Source organism: Symphodus melops, assembly GCF_947650265.1.
Source record: "Symphodus melops genome assembly, chromosome: 9".
In the NCBI taxonomy this organism is placed as follows: domain Eukaryota; kingdom Metazoa; phylum Chordata; class Actinopteri; order Labriformes; family Labridae; genus Symphodus; species Symphodus melops.
Window position 1 is genome coordinate 17918907 of NC_136699.1, and position 23003 is coordinate 17941909.

Below are 23003 nucleotides of genomic sequence, written 5' to 3' on the forward strand. Positions count from 1 at the left end.
CAATGTCCCTCCCCCCCACATAACACAGACTCTCATCAGCCCCACAGTCAGAAAACATCACAGTAATGTGAAGGCTGAACTGATTTGTTATGCCTTATTAACACTTACTGGACTTCAAATTTATTTTCTGTCATGCACCATTATACACTTTGTGTTTTTCATTACATTTTGAGATTTTATTATTCTTTATATTTGACTTTTTTTTTCTAAATGCTATTTTATATATTGGTAATTGCTTCTTATATTTTATTTTATTTAAGTACTTGTCATTGTAGCCTTGTTTTTTCTTTTCGCACCAATACACCAATACATTTCCTTGTCTATGTAAATGTGCTTGGCAATAAAAATCGAGTCTGATTCTGATTTTGTAAATTGATTTTGATTAATTGATTAATGCCATATCATGTTTATAAAGTTAGCATTTTCATTGTGTGTGTATGTGTGTTCATGCGTGTGTTGGTCGAAGTTTGAGCGTTAAGAACATAACTATGTTGTTTCTTAAACCGCTTTTGTTTTTAATATCTTAATGCAATTACAGCCGATGAAATCAATGCAGAAATAAGTCAAAATAAATTTGGGGCCGTTTAGATCTGTTATCCACTGCCTCATTGGACAGCTTATCCTCCATCAAAAACCAATGGGAGAGGGACTTGGGTAAAACCCTGAACACTGCACAGTGGGAGAACGTTTTAAAAAGCGCAACAACCTCACCTGAATGTGTAAGATATCAAATTTTGCCAATTAGAATAATATATAGGACTTACACCACACCAACCAGATTAAAGAAACTCAATAACTCCCTCTCACACTTGTGCTGGCATGGGTTTCGTGAGGCAGGAACACTGATCCACCTATTGTGGTACTGCCCTTCTGTGAGGAATTGTTGAACTGAGTGTGACAGGTTAAAAATAATTCTTAGGTAATTGCAAATTTCTTCTTTTAACGGCAAAATGAATGCGCTCTCAAGATTGTCTTTTATTTTGAAAGAAAAAATTCTGCTTTGTACACTAGTCTGCCTTCTTGACACTAGGGTAAAAGATATAAAGTAAATGCATTCACAACGTATCACCACACTGGCCTTTCTGTCAGTGAAGCGTATCATTATGATGAATTGGAAAATATTTAAACCATACAGCTTCAGCACAGACAGTTGATTTAAAGACTTCATGGAGTTACTGTAAATAAACTGCCCCCCCCCCCTTTCTTCCATATTGTGTATTATACACGGTCTGTGACTTTGTATATTTTTATTGTATAAGTGGTGTACAATGGTTTTTTTTTCTGTTTTCGAAAGATGTATAAAACGTTTTTTTAAAAGCAGAATTAAGTATGCTACTATCACTTACTACCACAAGAGGGCAGGCGAGGCCCACAAGTACACAGTCCGAGAGTAGACCGAGATTCTACAATTACACCTCCTCTGGGCTCAGAGACGCTTTGTAAATACAACTTGACTAAAGCCAACTAGCAAATTGTTAATGCAATTATTAGATGACAAATGGTGGTTTGTGATTCATGAGTAATCCTGCAGGTCTCCGCGATGATGTATAAAGCCGATCAGCACCATGGACAGAGACGGGGCTCTTTCAGGACCTTGGACAGCACCTGAATGGACCTTAATGGCGTTAAATGATTGTCACTTACTATTCAAAGCAGAGATAATTGGAATTTACGATAACTCGCATATCAAAGAATATGTTTTCTAATTGATGGATTTCTGATTATAGTTCGAGTTCGAACCATGAATTTCTACATACATTCAAGACCAAAGATATTTCCCTCCCGCATCCATATTAATTGAATGCTGTAGAACCGATTGGTAGAGCACTGATAAACTGCTTCTTTTATCTCTGCTGGACAGTATACTGTTTTTTTCTCGCTCACCACTGAGATGGACTTTTCACATAGCCTATTTTATAGGTCGTATTTTTTTCTGGGCCTCAGTCTCAGTATGACTTTTCATTCTCCCCTAGACCAAATGAGACTGACGACATTTTTTTTTTCAGTATAGTAAGCTATCAGGGGTTTCCTCAAACCGGAATGGGGAGTTGGGGGAAGAAGAATGTCGTAATCACTCGCCCACCTCATCGAGGATGGCGTCACAGAACAGCACAGTCGCCTACGTCAGTCGGGATGTGGATGGCGGAGTAAAAAATAAAAAAAAAAGCAGGGGATGGCACTTAACCCTTCACCAGGCTATAAATCAGCTCTGTGCACCATTTTGTATCCAAAGAGAGTAACATACGGGTAAATTTAGAGAATATTATATTAGCCCTGTGCAGATCTGTTTTTGTCCTACTACTATAGTACTACTATAGTACTACTACTATAGTAGGACAAAACCAGATCCGTGGCCGGATGGAATGTTCGATATTCTGCGAGAGGGAAATCGTGATTCTATTTGACGTCATCCTCTGCTCTGATTGGCTGTGGCACTTTCGGTGGGATAAGACATATAAGACAAGATAAACCCTCGAGCTCGTAACCACATAGCCTCAGAAGTCAATGAAAAATGCGATACAGAGATCACCTTCGGAGGTTTTAATTGCCGGTGTAGGGGACTCTATTAAACTGTGTTAATGAAATATCCAAGTTATTTAAAACGATAATATCAAATGTATTCATCAAGTAGTATTTTTTTTATTTTCAAGGCATCGATCTTAGCTTGCATGGTCCAAAACAATCTATATACAACACCACAGGCTGAATGCTTAATGCTTAATCAACTCACCCCTATCTCCAATATAAGATGGTATCACCCTCACATCAAGCTCCTATTAGTCAATGCCGCTCTAAGCATGTCCGTATTGGCACACTACGCAGGAGATAAATGGTTTTAAACCATGTTTCACGTCATAAGAGTTGACTGTTCACTACTTTTAATTAGCTAATTAGGCCAGTTAGTTGAAACTATTTAGCAATAAACTGAAACAAACGTTCAAACATGAAAGAGGATAATATTATCACCTATTTTCACTGCAATAAAAAGGATGGTAGAGCGAAGTTAGATCAAAATGGAGTCCCCAAGAACCCATCAGTAAAGTAGGTCAAATAGGCTTAAGGGTAAAAGGTGTTTCTCAAATTGTATATCTATTTATTCTTTACGATCGCTTGCAAATGGTCTAACCAAAAATGAATGTCATTATCATTCTGATATTCAGATATACAGTGTAGCCTATAGTATTCATTAAACTACATGATCCAGTGGGTCTAATAGTACTTCTACTATACAGAAAGGGACAACATGACGGTGTTGTAGTTGTGTAGTCTCATTGTCTTTGCTGTACCAGTTGACATCTTGACTGATCAATAGAGGCAACCAGTGTCGCTGGTGGGAGAGAAAAAGAGAGAGAGAGAGACAGAGAGAGAGAGAGAGAGAGAGCGGGGAGGCGGAGGGGGGACGTGATAGTCTCAGCCGTACTGTGAAGGGGGCCGTCCGTGTTGGTGGAGATCAGCCCGAGAAAGGCCCACCTAGTGATCATTTGAAAATATATCTCCCGTTTAGACGATAGTTTGACTCGACTGTGCGACGAAACCATACGGGGACAAGTTGTAGGCTATCTGTAAATAGGTAAGGACTATCTTTATTCATTTTATTAGATTGATATTTTAAAGGTCACAACTATTAAAGAAACGTTAGCCTCGTCACTGAAAACCAATGGCTTGCTCTGCGACTAATATTGATGTTAAATGAAGCTTTGTTTTACATATGTCTGTTTTAAGTTTAAGAATATGATACGGGTCTCGAAGACAATTTTAAAAAAAAACACAAAATGTAAAGCACCGACGCAAACGTGAGAAATGGTGGACATCGTGAATGAGTGCATGTACCTATCATTTTAGGCTTGACCTGCAACACCCAGGATGGTACTCTGATGGATGTGCTTCTATTGAGGGAATAAAAGTCGAGTTCTCAGTTTGCAACCTTATCTGTTCTATCAGAAGGTGTCACCGCAAGCCTCAGATTACATCCTCGTGATTCTAGGTCCAAACCATGTTATGTGCAGACATGATAATGTAGATCGTGCTTCCCTTCCCCCAGCACCGTTATATGGTTATTGCACTACATGCCACTTTCTAGTAGAAGATGCTGTGCAGTCCGTTCAAAGGCCTGTGCTGCTTTCCCCCCATGCACAGCCCTGCTATCTCGCGACCAGTGAGAGTAACATTACAGGCGAGCAATAATTAATGAGTGCCTCCACAATTAACCATTTCATTGAATCTTTTGACGTTTGAATATTTTATGCTTCGAAGGGGATGTGAAAACGGGGGCTGAATGCATGAGTGAATGGGGGGGGGGGGGGGGGGGGGGGGTTACTACAGCCGGATGGCTTGCCTGTAGCTGTCAGGATCTACCACAGGAGGCGGCGCTGCCTTATTTTACTACACCATATGGTACTATGGAACATATATTCATGGGGCTTTCTAGACTTATAAACGTGTATAATAATACTATCATATTTTATATTTTCTGTTCATATCAATAAGATCCAAATCATTTGTACTCAGTAACAGCAGACATGATACTGACAGCAGCTTTGGTCCATCTCTCTCCACAGTAGCTCGGCCAAGATGGATGTGTTTATGAAGGGTTTGTCTAAAGCAAAAGAGGGGATGGCTGTGGCCGCAGAGAAGACCAAGGAAGGAGTTGCAGTGGCTGCTGAAAAGACTAAAGAAGGAGTTATGTTTGTAGGTAAGATGATCACTGATGTCTGTTTGCAGTTTATTTAGCATGCAAGTCAAACACAGGCCCCGGGAGACTGCTAATGTTCCTGCTGTATGCAGGAGCAGCAGCAAATAAGCACAGACAATATTTATGATTCAGCTCACACAGCTCTTCCGTATGTCCTGGAGAAATTGGTCAATTTCACCAAAACATCCCTTCAGTGAACGAAATATTAGCTGAACCATCGATCCATAAACATAAAAGAAACCAGTAGGCTGTATTAATTGTTTTTCAACCTTTTTCTTCACAGTCATGATACAGTTAGGTAACTGTCTTAAACCTTATTGTTCCCCCTGTGTAACCACTGTTTTTTTTTTTTAAATTAAGCTATGTGATGTATGTTAAAATCATTGATATTTTGAAGCATTGCACATCAGTAAAACTGAAAGAACAACAAGAGAAGTATAGCAGCAGTTGTTGGACTAATCTATCAGCTGACACTTGATCAATATGCTGTAATAATGCAGGCCAATACAGTGTTTAAATAAAAAATAAGTTGACCATTCGTTCATATGGTCACCATTTTCTCATGTAGATGATAGTCCATTCAAATGTAAAATACTGGGATTAGGAGTCATTTTGAAATAGATGATGTGATAAGAGGCTCTGCATGTCCTTCTGCCCTCTCGCCTCACTTGACTGGGTTACAGGCAGTAGATGGAGCAGGGTGGGGGTGGGGCAGCGGGACAGTGGGAGCAGCTCCTGCCACATGTCCACACGTTGGACGGAGGCAGATTGTAAAACAGTCTCAGCCTGAGGTCACCTCCTGGAGACAAAAAGACTGCAGGCATCCGACTTTGTCCTTAACAGAGCAGCTTAGTTTGTAATGGATACTGTAACAGATATCTGCACAGATTAGTCTGGTGATCTCAGGACTTTTAAAGTGTAACTGCAAACTAATCTGTACCAAGACTATTGATCCAGTGTATTTCATGTGCTCTGTATCATTTAAATAAAAAAAATCAAATCAATGGACCATTGATTAAAGTTAGCAGGCAGCTTGGCAAACGTCCAATTGAAAATTGATATATAGGCCACGTTGTCTGGATCTCTTTAGCCACTCTGTGTTAACAATTAAACACTCATCGCATTGTGATTTATGACTTGTAGGGAATCACTATGAACTTTATTGGTTTAATATGTGCCCACATAAAAGGAGTCTGACTCCATGTATGAATGGCTTTCATAAAGATATCGCCATTTATAGTTTTATGTATCTGCATTACTGGGAAATAATGGAGGATTATTCTCTAATGTTGTAAAAAGGATATCAAATAATGTAATCTTGATGATAATGATAACCAATGGTAACCATTTGGCTGTCTTAATTATTGATAAATAGAGCAGGGGACTCAGAGCTGGACACAGACCCTGGAACCTGAAAGCTATTACAGATAGTAATTCTGCCAGTCATTGAACTGTTGTCCAAATGTTCAGTGACACCCCTGCCGGTTGCTCTGAAATCCCTGTTTGTACTATTGTATTGAAGCGACGTAGGGTATTGCAGAAAAAAAAATGTTGTCAGATGTGTCCACACTTAGATTGAATCCAATTACCCTACATATCTAGCACTGTTTCCCTGTCACTCATCACAAGAACCAAACATGTCAAGCTGCTGTCACAACACGTGCAGGCTCATTTACGCCTTCTCCATGCTTTGTCTCATCATAGTTTTCAGCCTGTGGTGCACAGAAAGGACAAAAAGCATTACTTTGACATCTCTGTGCTCCTGCGTGCTGCTTGTTGAGCGTCGTGTTGCCTGTGAGGGCTGTATGTGATTTGCTTGAAGGCCCCTCATGGAGGAGGGGTAAGAGTGATCTGATAGGTCTGTGGCCCACCTTTTGACTGAGGCTGCTGCTGCTGCTTCCTCAGACCGCCTACCAAGCTGAGCAGTCAGCCTGAGAGAGCCAAGAAGGGAGGTGGAAATGAGAAAACCTGTGATAATAGATGCCTTTAATGTCACTGCAAATTTCATTCATTGAGCATCTATGTGCTGTGTCAACAAGGAGTGTTCATACCTACATAAAGTCCACGTACTGCCTAAAGAGGGGGCACTATGTGTACAGTTACACCATAGCTACTGGAAGCTCCTTTCCACAGTTTAACTAACACAATCCTGAAACAGCTTCACATACAGCCTTATACATTATCCTTGATGTTTGTGAACACCCAAAAATATACAAAATCGTAGGAAGAAATTTATTCGGGGTGACCCCAAACAGTCGAATATTTAACAATTAGTTTGAAAGAGCCTCAGTCAAACACCTGCTAATGAAACAAGAACCAATCCATTCCAGCTATACAGGCGTGTTAAAGGTTTTACATAGATGTGCCTGTTATCTCATATATATGCCTGATAATCCCACACACACATGGTTTCTGTATTGTTGTAAATGGTCATGTGTAACATCGTTATACTGTCTCCTTAATGCAGATCAAATGAGTGAGAAAAAGGATGGATCAAGTGCTATTTATATTTCAAGAAGAGAAGACAAGTAGATTAATTATATGCTGGATCGATGATCCCCCAAACAAGACATTCAATGATTAGTAATAACTATTGCCTAAAGCTGACCAATGAAATTTAACTTTGAAAAAGCAGGGACAACCCTGAAAATGTATGGGTAAAATTAGCTTGGTTTGAGTGCTTTATTCTATTCTATTTATTACATTTTTGGAGGGTTGGGGGAACAGGACGGCTGATGAAGAAGGGGGGGAGGGCGGTGACAAAAGGCCAAGGTTGGATTCAAACCCACCGCCTCTTTGATGAGGTTTTGAGCTTCGAGAAGCGTCGGGGAGCACATCATAACCACTAGGCTATCGGCATCAGTAGTTTTTTTTCTTATTAGTTTTAATAAAGTGTAAAATAGCAGGTGCTACGTAGAAAAAGATATTATCACTGAATGCATTTTAGTCTTCTGACACTTTTTTCAGCAATTTACTCTCAAATAAATTGTTTTGTCATTTGATGCTCAGATCTTTTCTTTTAAATCTGGAGAGCAACATGCTTTAAGGGAGCTCAAGTCATTTGTCATTAATTATAATTCTAAATGCTTAACCACTGGTCTTAGATGTATGTTGTGCAGAGGCTTGCCTTCTCTACTGACAGTTGTTCTGTGTTTTATCATCATCAATCTCTCTCAGTTTCCATTTAAAAGGCTCTGAGGGACCAATAAAGCGTAAGACTTCTTCACAGCCGAGAGGCTCACGTGATCCGGTCTAGTTGGGCTTGACCAGCTAGCATGGATGATTGTGAGCTCTGTGAAAGAGCAGAACAATGCAGTCATTTGATTTAAAACTCCTTAAAAAAAACACAGAAAAGACTGATTGCTGAAACCACAAATGAAAATTGAAAACAAAAAAATGAAACTAAAACGGATTTGTTTGTGCTGACTTTTGTTGGAGATTAAGGAGCGAGCCCCGAGAAACGATGTCCTTATAGCAAATTCATTTTTTTCTGAAAGGAAAGAAGCGCTACAGCTGGTGGTTTCATCTTCCTTTATGCTGACACACAGTCATTTACAAATGACAAATATCAAAGTTTACAAAGTTTTATTGGGAAAGAAGCCACTCATTTCTTACAATTGTTCTTTTTTTTTCTTCATACAGGTAGCAAGGCCAAAGACAGCGTGGGAACAGGTGAGTTTTCTCTGTTTTTAAAACTCTTTAGTGTAAGAAGCTTACATAAATAATTAAAGAAAACATTTACTCAGAACTGTAAATGAGTAGCTCATAATTGTGATAAAAGGAAGAGATATAATGGGAAAGAGTTCATTATGTACAATATTCTATTGTGTAAACCCAAATTTCAAATATCATGTTTTGTGTGTGTGTGTGTGTGTGTGTGTGTGTGTGTGTGTGTGTGTGTGTGTGTGTGTGTGTGTGTGTGTGTGTGTGTGCGTGTGCGCGCGTGCATGATACATGCGTGTCCCTGCAGTGGCTGAGAAGACCACTGGAGCTATGGGGAACATCGCCGCTGCCACTGGCCTGGTGAAAAAAGACGAGTTCCCATCTGACCTGAATGTACGTGCTATAATTACAAACACCCTCATATTTCTTCTGCAACACAGAGATGTATAACAAACAGACTCTCTTAGGATCTTCTCTGTGTTCTTGTAACTGGAAAAATTATGACAACTCGTTCATGTGTCCCGGCAGAGAATCAGTCGCCCCCTTATCTGAACTCATGTTCATGGAGATTGTTATTCAGTAATTCAAGTGATGTTGTTGTTGTTTTATAGCTTTGGTTGATCAACTCATCAATTTGTTTCGCATTTCTTTCTCAACAGATTTCTTTTGTCAAAGGGTTTAGAGTTAATCATAGAATTAAAACTTCCCAAACCTTTGCCTCTTTCATGTGAAAGGTTTAGTCTGAGTAGAGCTGAAAATACACAGGATATATCTTAAGTACATTAAGAGAAATCAGTGTTCATTCTTCTTCAAAAGGTTGGTTATAAAGCTGCTCCAGAAGTACAGTGTTTGTTCTACACATAATGAAAGAGGTAAGAAGGAGGTCAAAAATCAATAAAGCAGCTGCTGATACGACCTGACTTTAAGTTGGTTTCGGTCTAATCTACAATTGGATTCTGGGCCATCAATGAAACCTAATTGTACACCCTTCTGTGTAATTCCCCATGTGTCCCTCCACATCTCGACTTGGTTAAAGGTTATTAGATTAGAGTCAAGTCGTATCTTTACCAGGGTTATCATTTTAAATTATAACTGAATGTATTCACAGGCTGAGTCATTGTGAAGAGTAATTCAAATACATGTGTCATAACAATGAAGAGCAACAGCTTACCACCATTTCATCACATGTGCCTGAGAACAATGACTGAGAGATAGACACCTCAGAACAGGAGCCAAGGCTCACTGCAGTCTGGCTTCATAAACCGGATCGTGTTTGTGGCAGAGGCACTTGTGCTTTTCTCAACTGCAAAATGTGAATGGTAAGGCAATGATTGACAGCTTCTTTATTGATAAAAAAAGGGGAAAAATAATTCCATCAAGCACAAAACTTTCCGTCATTGTTCTCAGAATAACTACCTGTAGATGATCTTACTGTCAGTTTGAACAGAGGTTGAATATGTTTGATTATCCAAACACATTGATGTGTATGCCTGCATACAGCCGAGCTTGAAAATATTTGTATTGAAATCCTATCTTTCAAAAAATACTGGAAACTTTATTTGTGTTGGACTGTAAGTGAAGCAAGGAAGTCTTCAGCCTGTCCCCAGACTTCTTCGCGCTGAGTTAGACCCTCTGCACTGACTGGCTAATCTTGTAAATCTGACAGCCTGCTCTAATAGGCTCCTCTATGACACTGTCTGAGTGGGGAAACTGCTCATTTCAACACCCTGACAACAGACAGTTAAGCTGCCTACATTGTCATAAAACATGGAGCTCCACCTTTTGTTTAATGCTCAGGCTGGCCTGTGCATTCACTTACTGACACAATGACTGACTTACATAACATAATGTTTACACTACAAGAGTGGTATTAGGATCACATGAAACATTCATATATGTGGCATCTCTTTTTAATTTCATTAAAAAAAATTAATAATAATAATTAGCCTACATTTTGCTCGTAGACATTACATACTCATTCTTTCAATGAAATATTATACCTTAATAATATCTTAAAATGATTTGAAACCTGAATACAGCTTCTGTTGTGCTTTACTCTTAACTGAATTCAAAAGTGTGACCAATCACACAAAGCGGTTCCTTTTTTTCTCCAGTTATGATCCGTCTGATGGTGGTGCTTTGCCACTGTGCAGCACTTAAGGCAATGTTGCAAGGCTTATAGCTATAACATCAGCTTGTAGTAGTACATGGGATTATGGTCTGTACTTCACTGACCTAATTGACTTGATTAGTGCTGGGTTTAAAAATAAATGTGTGTTGACCCACTGGCTTAATTTTCAGAGCATGTAGAGCAGGTGCAGCGATGATGGGGAGCTGTCACAAGGAGACGTAATCGTTCAGAGCTATTTAAGTTAAGGCGCGTGATTTAGATTGTTCTTGCTGTCAATCAAACACACAAAAGACCAATTCTACAATTCTAGTGATCCTATCCACAAGTATTGTTCTTTTATCCACAGGCTTTGTGCTGTCTAATCCTCTATGCCTCAAAAATAGCCAAGAATGCATCATTGATTACATTTTGTGTTTTGTTTTTATACTACAAATCAAACTTGCCACTACAGTTTATGTTTTATGAATCCACTGCTGCTGTAGATATACAAACAGATAGCCTAATTGTTTCATAATCGGTAGCTCCAGCGATATGGTTTCAACATATCAGGAAATCATTTTGCCTTCATTAAAAAAAATGAAAGTAGATATGTTTCCAGACACTGAGAATGTGCTTTGGGTTAAAGTACTGCAGGCTGCATAGGTGAGAGAAGCTTTGAGAGACTCATACATGGTTGATAGTTTTTAGTTATCTCTCAGTTTGGCATTTTTATCTTTTACTGTTTTACATTTATTACATTAAACCAAAATCTTAGCAATTCAAACTAACAGTTGACCACATACAAGGCAAATTGTTTTCCTGAAAAGTAAGTGTGTCTGTGAGGCTGTCCTCAGACACAACTGTGTTTGTTTGAGGTCAATGCTAATATGCTTACACTTACAGTGCCAACAGACGTTAAAGCAGTATAATGTTAACCACGCGCACTGCACATATTAGGACGCTAACATGGACTGAGTGGCTATGGCCACTGGCATTGTTGTTGGCTAATTGGTATTAAGCCATTGGCAATAGAAACATTTGAAGCATCCTGAACTGCAGACGCTGCTGAATAAAAAGGTTTAGGGAACAAACAAAAGTGACTGACAGACATACTGATACTGTGTCCCAACACTTCCTGCTGTTCTGAAGGCAGATGGTTTGAATCTTCTTCAGACCATCCGGATGAAACACTGTCTGTCCACGTATTTTTATTCTTTGGACTGTATTTTATTCATTTTTTCAAGATGGTTGCCAGAAATGACTTTATTTTATACGAGATAGTATTTTCAAAGACAAAATAAAGCACAAAAATCTGCTTAAAAATAGGAAGAACCTAGACATATACAGCTACCTGGATAAGAAAAAGAATAATACCAATGAGTTGGACAGTCAAGAGATCAGCTGGTATTAAGGAATGTACATAGAGCTCTATCTCATATAGCTCTATGTCTTTACCTTTCAAGTTAAAGCAGCTCTTCATCTCTCTGTGTGTCTCTGCAGCCTGAAGAGTACGGCCAGGAGGCCATGGAGGGCCAGGGAGAGGGGATGCTGGAGCCAGAAGGGGAGACATACGATGAGAATCAGGTAATTAGCTTACACCACACACAACACGGATGAGTCTCTGCTCGTCTCCTTTGTCAATGTGGTTAAATTACATGTTTTACTTTCAATGGATTTCTGTGTGTTTCACGATAAGCCTGTAAAAAAAAACTCTGTCCATTTACTTACAGAAGCTGGAGGCTCATTAGTATTCAGCAGCTCGGCTTGGTTACACATTTTAGCTCCATTGCTTTTCAATAGTGCTCCACACTTGCCCTCCACTCTCTGTCCCACTCAAACACTCAAGCTCACACTGAGGTAATTCTTCTTTTACTCTACAAATGAAAACAGTGGGCTTAACAAGCCAATTTCCACAAAGGGAGAGCAGTGAACACAGCACCACCTACATACACAGAGCGCTGGGTGTGTGTCGGTGTGTGTGTGGAGGAAAGATCGGAGTCTGACACAGATGGTTATTTTTGGAACTTGGCTGTGAGGGGCGAGACACAGAGTGCAAGAGCTACTGCTTTGGATACAGATTTTTAAATAGCTACGGAAAAAAATAACTACACACATACTGCATGTCCATAATACAAAGCGATGGTTTCACTTCTATATCATAATTTAAGCAACAGCCATGTCTGCAGCCAGAAACCTTTGCTTATTCTCATAATATATTAGAATATTTATAAAAGCTTCTATTGAAGAAAGATTTAATATTAATTTTTCATATTTAGCTTGATCTTAAATCTGTGTTATATAATATAAATCAGTTAAAGGAATCAAACTGAGATTTTGCCCTGAGATGGAAATCAGAAGTGAATTTCTCAGAGGCAGCAGCTTGTATCATGCATGTCCTCCTCTATCTCTCCCTGGTACTCCTCCGCATCTCTTTCCCCTCCCCCATCCATCGCTACACCAGCGACGTGCAAGCTCTGCCTGGATGGGTGTGGTGATGACGCTGTCTGCCTCTATGCATTCTGGGTAATGTCAGGGTCTCCCTGCATTGCTGTAAATATGGAGTCTAAGCACTGCAGAGGGAATGAGCCTTCTCAGGGAGGATTTGGAGATAAAAATCCATCTCATGCAGTTTTGTTTGTTTGTTTTTTGACACCACCAGATGACCTAAGACTGTTGCACATCCTTGAAGGCTGCGCCGTGTGATTTTTTAAATTAATTATTTGTGTGGAGGAGGCGTGTGCAGAGTTACAAGGATGATGGGAGTGTGCTCACGACGCGTCCTTGAAGCTGATGTAGGCTTGTGCTGCCCTCTGCTGGCTGGTGAGAGAGACACTGAGCCACAAACAGCTGTGATGGAGTGACATCATTGTCTACAGAATCAGAATCAGCTTTATTGGCCAAGTATGTTTAACACACAAGGAATTTAACTTCAGTAGTAAAAAAAAACAACAATTAGCTAAAAATATAAACAGGTAATTAAAGACTATATGTACAAGAGTGCAGTGGTGAGTAGTGCATAAGGATGATGAAGTAAACAGAAAGTAGTTATCTTTCACAATATTTACATTGTAGAGTGTTAGTAGATGATCATTTAAATTAGATTATACACGTACATTCACACTGCCAGGTTAGTTACAGGGTTATTTCACAGCGACAGGTCTGACACTCTTTGACTGTTCAGCGTTCATCAGAGTGACAGTCTGGGGGAAGAAACTGTTCTCATGACGGGTTGTTTTGGCGTCCAGTGATCTGTAACGCCTGTCGGAGGGGAGGAGCTTGAACAGTTTGTGTCCAGGGTGTGAGAAGTCTGCAGTGGTGCTACCTGCCCGTTTCCTGACCCTGGACCGGTATAAGTCCTGGATGGGGGGAAGGTCAACACCGATGATCTTTTCTGCAGTCCTGATTGCCTGTCGCAGTCTGTGTCTGTCCAGTTTGGTTGCAGATCCAAACCCGACAGTGATGGAGGTGCACAAAACAGACTGAATGATGGAGGTGTAAAACATGAACAGCAGCTCCTGGGGCAGGTTGGACTTCCTGAGCTGACGCAGGAAGTACATCCTCTGCTGTGCCTTCTTTCTGATTGTGTTCATGTGGGAGGTCCACTTCAAGATTGTGGATCCCAGGAACCTGAACGAGTCCACAGTAGACAATGTGCTGTTCAGAATGGTGAGGGGGGAGTCGGGGGGGCTTCCCCCTCCACAGTCTTGAGCGGGTTCAGCACCAGATGGTTCTGACTGCACCAGAGAGCCAGCTGCTCCACTTCCCGTCTGCAGGCAGACTCGTCACCATCCTGGACGAGACCGATGATGGTGGTGTCGTCTGCGAACTTCAAGAGTTTCACAGAAGGGTCCACTGAGGTGCAGTCATGGGTGTAGGTGGGAGAAGAGCAGTGGGGAGAGAACACACCCCTGGGGGGGCGCCAGTGCTGATTGTGCTGGATGTGATGCTCCTCAGCCTCACCTGCTGCTTCCTGTCAGTCAGGAAGTTGGTGATCCACTGACAGGTGGAGGCCGGTACTGTGAGCTGGGTGAGTTTCTGGCAGGTTTCTTTGGGACTGTGATGATGCTTTTGAAGCAAGAGGGCACTTCACACAGCTCCAGTGATGAGCTGAAGATCTGTGTGAAGATGGGGGCCCAGCTGCTCAGCTCAGACCCTCAGGCAGGAGGGGGACACGCCGGCATCCTGGAGACTTTCTGATCTTTTGTTTCTTGAAGAGCTCACATCCTTGCACAGATTGTCAGTGGGTAAGGGGGTTAGGGTTGTGTTGGGAGCAGGTAGGGCAGAGTCTGAGTGATGGGCTGATGTTGATGGGTGTGCTTGAACTGGTCCCAGTACCCACTCCTGTAGGCTTCCTCCTTGACCTGACACAGCTCCCTAAGGTTGAGGTGTAAACCAGGGCTTGTTGTTGTTGTATGTGCAGATGGTCCTGGTCTGCACACACACATCCTTACAGAAGCTAATATAAAATGTCACAGTGTCTGTGAGTTCATCGAGATTTTCTGATATTGCAGCTTCAAAAACAAAGCAAACAAAGCTTCAAAAGCAGGCCTCCTGGAGGATGTAACTCCTGCTTTTACTCCTCAGTCCACTTCTTTACAGTCCTGACTACAGGCTTACCAGTTTTTTATTCTGCCTGTAGGTTGGAGGCTGTACTAGACACATGATTTCTAGGCTTTACCAGAGCAATCACCATAAGCCTCACACACTGTATATTTTTCTTAAAGTCAAGTTTATCTGTGCTCTACATGTGAAGGTTTGTCCTTACAATTATTTCTTCTTTCCCCAGGAGAGCCAGGACTATGAGCCAGAGGCGTAAAAGCACCAGTCGGAGACACTATCCAACCAGCAGCACAATAATATTTCTAATAATAAAAAGGACAAATGCTGAAACTATTACAATTATACCCCTGTTGCAAAAAAACAACAAAAAGACAAGCATTCCCACTGAAAAATGTTCTTCCTTGAGACAGATCTTTTATTATTATATATTGTAAATGTCATGTTATAAATGTAATGTGTTGGGTGTAGGTATTAATTGAGGTGTAGGATTTGCCCTCTCTGTCTCATTTCCTTGATTCCCTCCCAATGAAATGAGACCAGAGCAGGGGCTCGTGACTTTGTACCTGTGTGTATCTGTATAGTTAGAAATGTGCAATAGATGTTCATCATCTTCCAATGAGACATTGGGAGTGGAAAAAATAAATATGTCCGGTTGCAAGCAGATATGATATGAAAACAATAATATCCTCTTAAGTGTCGACAATGCCTGTTTGTGGGTTCTTTCTTTTTTTGCATTTCTTTGGGAGTTTCTTTGGACATTTTTGAAGTAAGAGTTTTTTACATTGTATCTTTATAGTTGCTTGTGAAATCATTCCAGTAAACTATCTGTTAGAAATGGACAGAGTGTACATGTTTGTGTGCGTGTGTGTTTGTGTGTATTGACGATTTTAACAAGTTAAAGTCAATTATATTATGTCTTGAAATCATAATGGTTGTCATATCAATATGTGCTTTAAATTGCAGGACTTGTCAATATAAAGGTTTATGTGTTAAGCCAGACATACATTCCTCTGTAAATAAAAAGTAAAAAAAGAAGCCTTTGTAGGTGCTGTTTTCATAATGTTTGGAGATTTTAAACCTCTTGTGAAAAAAAAAAAAAAAAACTGTTTTTGCCTGTTGATCACAATGAGGATCTTTTTATCATTGTCCTCGTGTTTCCTTTTCTGCCCACTCTCGTCTGGGGTTTTGATTACATGATGTGTAAAAATCTGCTGAGCAGGCTCCTGTCTTTGGTGGGACGCCGTCATAGTTCAAATGCCAGTCTGATCAGGTCTTTTTTTGATGGGTTTTGTTTGGGTTAATCTGTCTGGTACGCGCAGGCCTGGGAGTGTCTGGCTCATGGAGAGGGTATTAAACAGCTGCTCATGCTGCGTTCAGCTCAGATGGATGTGTGGACGCAGCAAGGACTAATACAGGAGCCATGGCCTCTTTCAAGAAGTCCTTTGAGAGCCTGAAAGGCACGAGCCACTCTGCTGCGAAAGGAGTCACGGAATCTGCAGGTACAAAACTACAGCTGTAAGACGAAGCAGCAACTGTAAGGTTAGATGGTCAGAGACAGCTTTTATATTGGCACTGGTTTGTCTTTAGTAAATCCTTTTCCAGGTGATTTTTAAGGTTTTCTGTTCTATGTTATAAAGAGATTAATAGTTTTCAAACTAGTTTAAACCTTTGAAGAGACATAACCACATTTGTTTTTCCCTCCTGAGGTCAATCACTGCAGGTCTCTGTCATGTCTTTCAGTGCAGGCAGCTCAAGAAGCTGTGCAGCAGGTGGCAGACTCCTCCAAAGAAACAGCTAACATAGGTAAAGGGCAACCATAAATTAATGTTTAAGGAGGAGACTAAAGCTGTGAGATGATATTGTACAAAAGTCATTCCATATTTGATGTTCAGACCAATAAAACATAAAACCCTGAAATCATGTAAATAAATTGCTCTTTGTAAAATATCTGCTAATATTGCACAGTTGGATAATATATGTAAATATATAAAACATGAATGTATTTATTATCACATTAAGTGTTTTAAATGAACTGTTTTAAGTGATAATGTCTTCTGCTTCACTCTTTGTAGCTTCTCAGGAAGCCAGCAGACAGACTCAGGCAGTCATAGGAAAAGCTGCAGACAAGGCCACAGACACCATCAAGGAGTTCGGACAGAAACTGGACACCAAATGATCCCTAAAAAACGAACAGTTGTGGCTGAACCACTGGACCCAACTTGTCTGATCATGCACAAGTTTTGGACGAGCAATAATGTTGGAATTAAAGGATGTTGACACCAGAAGATAAAGATAAACACATTTATATCTACACGCACAACATTCCAAAGGAAATCACAATAAATTGTGTTTTTTTCTAGTTTCCTCTCATCGTTTTGTTTCCTGTGTTATCACAGTTTGTATTGTTAGTCACTTCAGTGGGAAATAAAAAAGACATCAACTTGTGTTAGTATTTTGTGATGCAAAGTAATATATATATATAGATAGACACATTTATTTGCAGCTGTCTGTGTGGCTCCAGGTTAGTTATGGAGAGCTCTCATCTATCTGTCAAACACAAGGGTCATCATTACCAACACATTTTGAAAAAGATAGCCATTCGAGATTTGATGGCCTCTGATGAGAGTGTGATCAGCGCCGTCTACCTTGGCCCCTCAGCAGCACACCTCCCTCCACCACACTATGTGGTTGCTAGGCAACAGATCTCTGTGGCGGATGGGGATAGGCGGGGGCCTTTGAATTAATGGTGAGAATACTTCTGTTAGTACACAGTGTTCTGGCCAAAGCTGCTGCTCACTGCTACAGCAAAACCATGAAAGGACAACAAAAATATGTCAGATAAATCCTCTGTCCCACATGAAAACTCGAGGTGAGCAGAGTGACAGATGTTTTTGTGAAAAATGTGTCGCAGAGCACGGAGAGGCTGGAGGGAGGACTGAGCATGAGAGACGAGGTGGTTAACAAGTGTTGGTTTGTGTGGGAGGCACAGCTCTGCTTCCTTCAGGCTCCTTCAGCTGATATCTTCTGTTTTTTTGTGTATTGTTGCAGCAGAAAACTCCCTTCTGCACATATTTTTCTCCAAAACAGCTTAAATGAATTCATGTTATAAACAGCATCAAAAAAACTTTTTTAGTTCAGATGAAGTGCCTTTTAGATCTTTTCATCTTGCTTTTTACTGCTATCAGACATTTATTCCTTAACTTTGAGAGTGGTATAACAAATGTGGAATTTAAAGAGCAGAAGAAAATACACACTGAGTCTTAATGCATTATTAATGCTTGACCCTTCCTTTACTCTGATCTTTTGTGACTTTAAATATTTTTTCCACATGTTATGCCTTTTCATCAAAATTCCTTCGCCAAAGCCATTTCACAAATGTAAAGCTTCATCTTTCTGCACACAGCTAATATTGTGTTGCTATGAGAACCTGGAGTTAATTACTATGATTTACTGATGATTAGAGAGCTGAGCAGAGATTTTGTTGTTACATTTCCACACACTGCCTGAGCCTGACGGTGGTTTCCAGGGAAACTGGAAATGTGAAGCTTTTTCAATAGACACAGGCAGAGCTTAAAGAGCGAGGCTTGCCTAAGATAGATTCTTCTAGAGACAAACCTGTAGCCGCTGCAATCACTATCAATCACTGGGAGAGATAGACAGACAGATGTGGGTCTAAATCAGCGCTAAGATCTGTGATGTTTGACCCGGATCTGACAGAGAGCTATGGAGAGACTTCAGTCTGACTTGGACTGCTGAGGTATGTGTTCTTCTCATGATTTCTTTTAATACTCTTTGTATTCATAGTTAGGATTTGACAATTACAGGATTTCTGTGCTTGAGTTTGACTTTCTGTTATTGTGGATGTAATATTCAGCTTGGATATAAGCAAACAGAAAATATGTGACGCTAGAGAGGTACAATATGAGCTAAAAATCAAACAGTTGAATTACGTTTTTTGTCCAATTTTACTCGTTACTATGAGAGTTAAAAGGCAGTTTGACCATTATGCTTAATGATGGAAAATATCAAAGATTAAAGAGCTCACAAAAAGCATGTGAGAAAGGTTCATCCGATAGTCACAGTGATGTAACTCTGTTCCATGTCTCTGTTTGGATGCTTGAAATCTATACTGAATGCAGGGAATACATTTTTATCAATTAAACAAAGCTTTCTCTGCTCTCTACGAATGCTTTGTGCTTGTTGTTATAGCTTCTTGTAAAAAATTGAGGAATTGTGAGGAAAGTGTCAGTTCTGTGTGATATTTTGCAGGTTTTCCGCCCCTTTAATGCACAGACAGAATGGGAAGTCTAAAAGACGAGATGAGAGGACTGACAGAAGACCACAAGCCGTGTGAGAAGGCAGATGATGGAGAGTATCCAGGCAGCTCAGATGGCAGTGCTGAGCTTCAGGGACCTCAGATAAACACGAGTCAAGTGTCATCAACACAACTGAGCTATGAGCCAAAAGCTGACACAAACACCGATTATGATGAAGAAGAAATACACAGGGATCCAATTTCTAAATATGAAGAGGATTCAGAAGGGGTTTGTGACAACGCTGACCAATCAGACTCTACAGAGGTTAAAGACTTTGTGCAGACCGATGCTATCAGTCTCACTCAACAGTCTGAAGCAACTAAAGATACACAAAACAACACACCCAAAAAGACCCTGACTGATGGAGATGATGAACTTCAGGTGGAAATGTCTGAGGATAAAATCACCTGTCCTGACGACGAGGGAGACGCAGGAATTGAGAACATCACTATTCCTGTACCTCCAACCCCAGGACCCTGTGACCCTTGCACCCCAGCACCCTTTGGCCAACACCACATGCGCACACAGGTCAGCCTGGAAGTAGTCCAGTGTCATTCTGCAGCCACCAGCCCCATGACGCCCCCCGAGGGTGGCCATTCCTTCTTCTTCCCAAGCTCTTTTGGGAGATCTGGAGCAGTGGGTGCTGACACTAGAGATGCAGACCTACAGGTGGGCAAACAGGTGGAGTTCTGTTCGGTTGCTACTTCCCCTATGACCCCAAAGACGCCTTCCACAACAGCTTTCCCAGAGCTGAGCGGCAGGGAGACGGTGCCGAGGAAGGACGAGAGGTTGAAACATTGCTCGGTTGCCACTTCCCCTATGACCCCAAAGACGCCTTCAACAACAGCTTTCCCAGAGCTGACTGAGAGGGAGACCGTGCAGAAGAAGAGAGAGACTGGGAAACAGAGTATGGAGCCAGAGGTGGAAGGGAGTTTCCCTTTGGCAAAAAGTCAAGCAGAGGCTGAGTCAGAGAAAACAGAAGCTTTAGAATTAAGCCCCTCAAAGGGGCAGAGTGAAGGCTTCAGCTCCACTGAATCTCAGGTGATCTCCTCCTGCTGCCCTCCTGTCATGTCAACAGTATTTACGAAGGACAGTAAGCAGCAGAGGATGGGAAGTATGGATCAAGACATTACAATCGTGGTGACCCACCATGGCCACAACGAGGAAGACGATGAGAAGCCTGAGTCGTCTGTTTGGCCTGTAGAGAAAGAGGTGGTTGATGAACGTGAGGATATCGAAGGAAACAATAACAAAAGAGAGGATGAAAAGGAAAATGTCCCCACAGATGCACCTGATCACGCAGAGGATGACTCAACCTCACCACAAAGCAAAACCGCAGAGTCCTCGGTTGCTGCGCGTGACGTCAGAGACGTCGAATTCGCGAGTGAAGATGTGAAAGAAGCCTCTGCATCGAAACCCTCCGTCCCTGAATCTCCTGCTCCTTTCGGCTGCCACAACATCCGCACGCAGGTGAGCCTGGAGGTGGTGCAGTGTCAGTCTGCAGCGACCAGCCCCATGACTCCACCTGAGGGAGACCAGGCCTTCTGCTTCCCCAGCCCCAGTTTGAGATGTGGAGCTGTGGGTGCAGAGACTAAAGATGCTGAGCTACAGGTGGGTCACCAGGTGGAGTATCGCTCTGTGGCTACAGCACCCATGACCCCAAGGACACCAGTTGCAACATCTTTCCCTGAGATCAGGAAAGAAAGCAGCCTGGAGGAGAAGATAGTGGAGGAGGAAGAGGAGAAAAAGAAAGACATGGAGGATGAGAATAAGGTGAAGGAAGAGGACACGAAGGAGGAAATAAACTGTAATGAGAAGTGTGAGGAGCCAGTACAGGAGGTGAGCTGGGATGAGAAAGGCATGACATGGGAGGTGTATGGAGCGGTGGTGGAGGTGACTGTGTTGGGCTCAGCCATCCAGAAACATCTGGAGAAGCAGGTGAAGAAGCAGAGGCATCAGCCATCCATGCCTCCCCCTCCCCCGCTCAACCTGTCGGCCATGCCCCTCAAGACAGAGGGCTTTGGTAAAGGTAAGAGCGGGGAACAGGATGGGGAGATGGGCCGACGTAGGAGAAACCCCTTCCGTCAGCTGATGGAGAACATGCAGCAGCCACATTGCTGCACGAGAGCTCACAGCGCTGAGTGATGTGAGAAGAAACAACAGCTGGTTGGAAAACGAGACAGTGCTGCAGAATCATATGACTTCTGGTTCTGACTTGGCTGTGAAACGATGCATTCACTGACTCACTTCACAGAAGTTGTCATAGAACGTGAAAGGCAAATCACCTCCTCACTCGAGCCAAAAAAAGAAAAGCACAATACAAAATTTAGAGGAGAGATATCTGAATATCAGCCATAGAGGGTGTTTTTTTGAGTAGTTTGATTCTCTGTGTTTTTTTGTTTGTTTTTTGAAAACTGTGATTGCTATTTATGTTTGCTTTTCTTCTTTAATCTTTTTCACCCTCACCAATCAATTTAAAGACACTTTTAACAAAAAAAAAAAAGCCATGGTTAACTCCTTCAGGTCTCATGCAGCTGAACTCAGTGTCAGAGAGCAGAAATGATTGTAACAGTTTTTGATTGTGATTAATGACCACGAGGTCAGAAGCTACAACGTGAAAGTGTTTTGGAATGTAGAGACGCTAAGTGACCTGAACGTTGCCTCGATCTGTGTGAGGGGAGTCACTTTAGCATCATTAGTGCAGGCTTGTCTTCTGCTTTTAGTTCAAGCACAACGTTTTGACTTGTTTTGTGGAAAGTGAACTAAAGAGGATCAATAATGAATATATGTATGAGAAAGTAATAACTCCTGATATGAAGTTGTTTTATTTATTCATCTTTATGTATTTTAGTGCCATGATGGTGATTTCTTTGTGTGATAAAAAATATTTTAAATGTTTTAATTCAGAGGGTATTGCTGTGTTAGTGATGTAGTTTTTTACATTAATTTAGAAACATCTATTCACACCTTTGCCCTTGTGATTCACTCATTAGATGTCAGTAAACATTTAAAATAACCGCTTCTTGCAGGAATGTCACATTGCATGAGATTTTATTTCACCAACATGTATCTCGGACCAAAAAGCAACAAAGTTGCAGAACATTTTGTTTTGGGTGACATGCAGTCATACATGGGATTTTCATTCATATAGTCTGCAAATGTAATTCAGCTTTTCCTGTATTTGCATCAGCTGCAACAAAATTAACAATGTCTGAAGACATAACTTTTTATTGAGTCTTATTACAAAGCAAACCAAGCTGTTTTTAAACCATCACATCATATATTTACATAAATAAAGTGATTGACATGTGACACAAATGACTGTTCTTCTGTTTTGTTTTTCACTTTTCCTTTGCTTCTCTCCAACTATTCCTTTGAAAGATTAGGTTAAGAAACAAATGCTTTAATCATTTCTTTCGAGTAAGATCAGTACAATGCATACAAATATAGCAACAGAGCTGGCAGACAGTGTTCTCATGTTAGCAAGAAGACTGAACACAGAGAGGACGTGGAAGCTAGTTGGATGTTTGAGAAACTCATATTGATTAAATTATGAAGCTAACCTCAGTTGGATCTGTCTCCTATGGGACAACTATGGGATAACTAGTTGTTATTTTACACTTTGTTCCTCCTTGTATTGCTTGCTGTCAGTGCTATAATC

The 23003-nt window shown here is 41.1% G+C and overlaps 3 protein-coding genes across 3 annotated transcripts; all 3 read left to right on the forward strand.

Moving 5' to 3' along the window:
* Nucleotides 1–3403: 3403 nt before the first annotated feature.
* sncb (synuclein, beta) lies at nucleotides 3404–16061 on the forward strand. The gene is made up of 6 exons (XM_079352567.1): nucleotides 3404–3571; nucleotides 4560–4693; nucleotides 8336–8365; nucleotides 8664–8749; nucleotides 11967–12050; nucleotides 15250–16061. The coding sequence occupies exons 2-6, from the start codon at nucleotides 4573–4575 to the stop codon at nucleotides 15280–15282; spliced, it is 354 nt and encodes a 117-aa protein (XP_079208693.1). The 5' UTR covers nucleotides 3404–3571; nucleotides 4560–4572; the 3' UTR covers nucleotides 15283–16061.
* Nucleotides 16062–16179: 118 nt separating this feature from the next.
* Nucleotides 16180–17385, forward strand: adirf (adipogenesis regulatory factor). The gene is made up of 3 exons (XM_079352568.1): nucleotides 16180–16525; nucleotides 16767–16829; nucleotides 17099–17385. The coding sequence occupies exons 1-3, from the start codon at nucleotides 16447–16449 to the stop codon at nucleotides 17200–17202; spliced, it is 246 nt and encodes an 81-aa protein (XP_079208694.1). The 5' UTR covers nucleotides 16180–16446; the 3' UTR covers nucleotides 17203–17385.
* Nucleotides 17386–18510: 1125 nt separating this feature from the next.
* On the forward strand, nucleotides 18511–21810 carry gprin1 (G protein regulated inducer of neurite outgrowth 1). Its single transcript, XM_079352982.1, has 2 exons — nucleotides 18511–18783; nucleotides 19296–21810. Exon 2 carries the CDS (start codon nucleotides 19325–19327, stop codon nucleotides 21485–21487), a length of 2163 nt encoding a protein of 720 aa, XP_079209108.1. The 5' UTR covers nucleotides 18511–18783; nucleotides 19296–19324; the 3' UTR covers nucleotides 21488–21810.
* Nucleotides 21811–23003: the final 1193 nt, after the last annotated feature.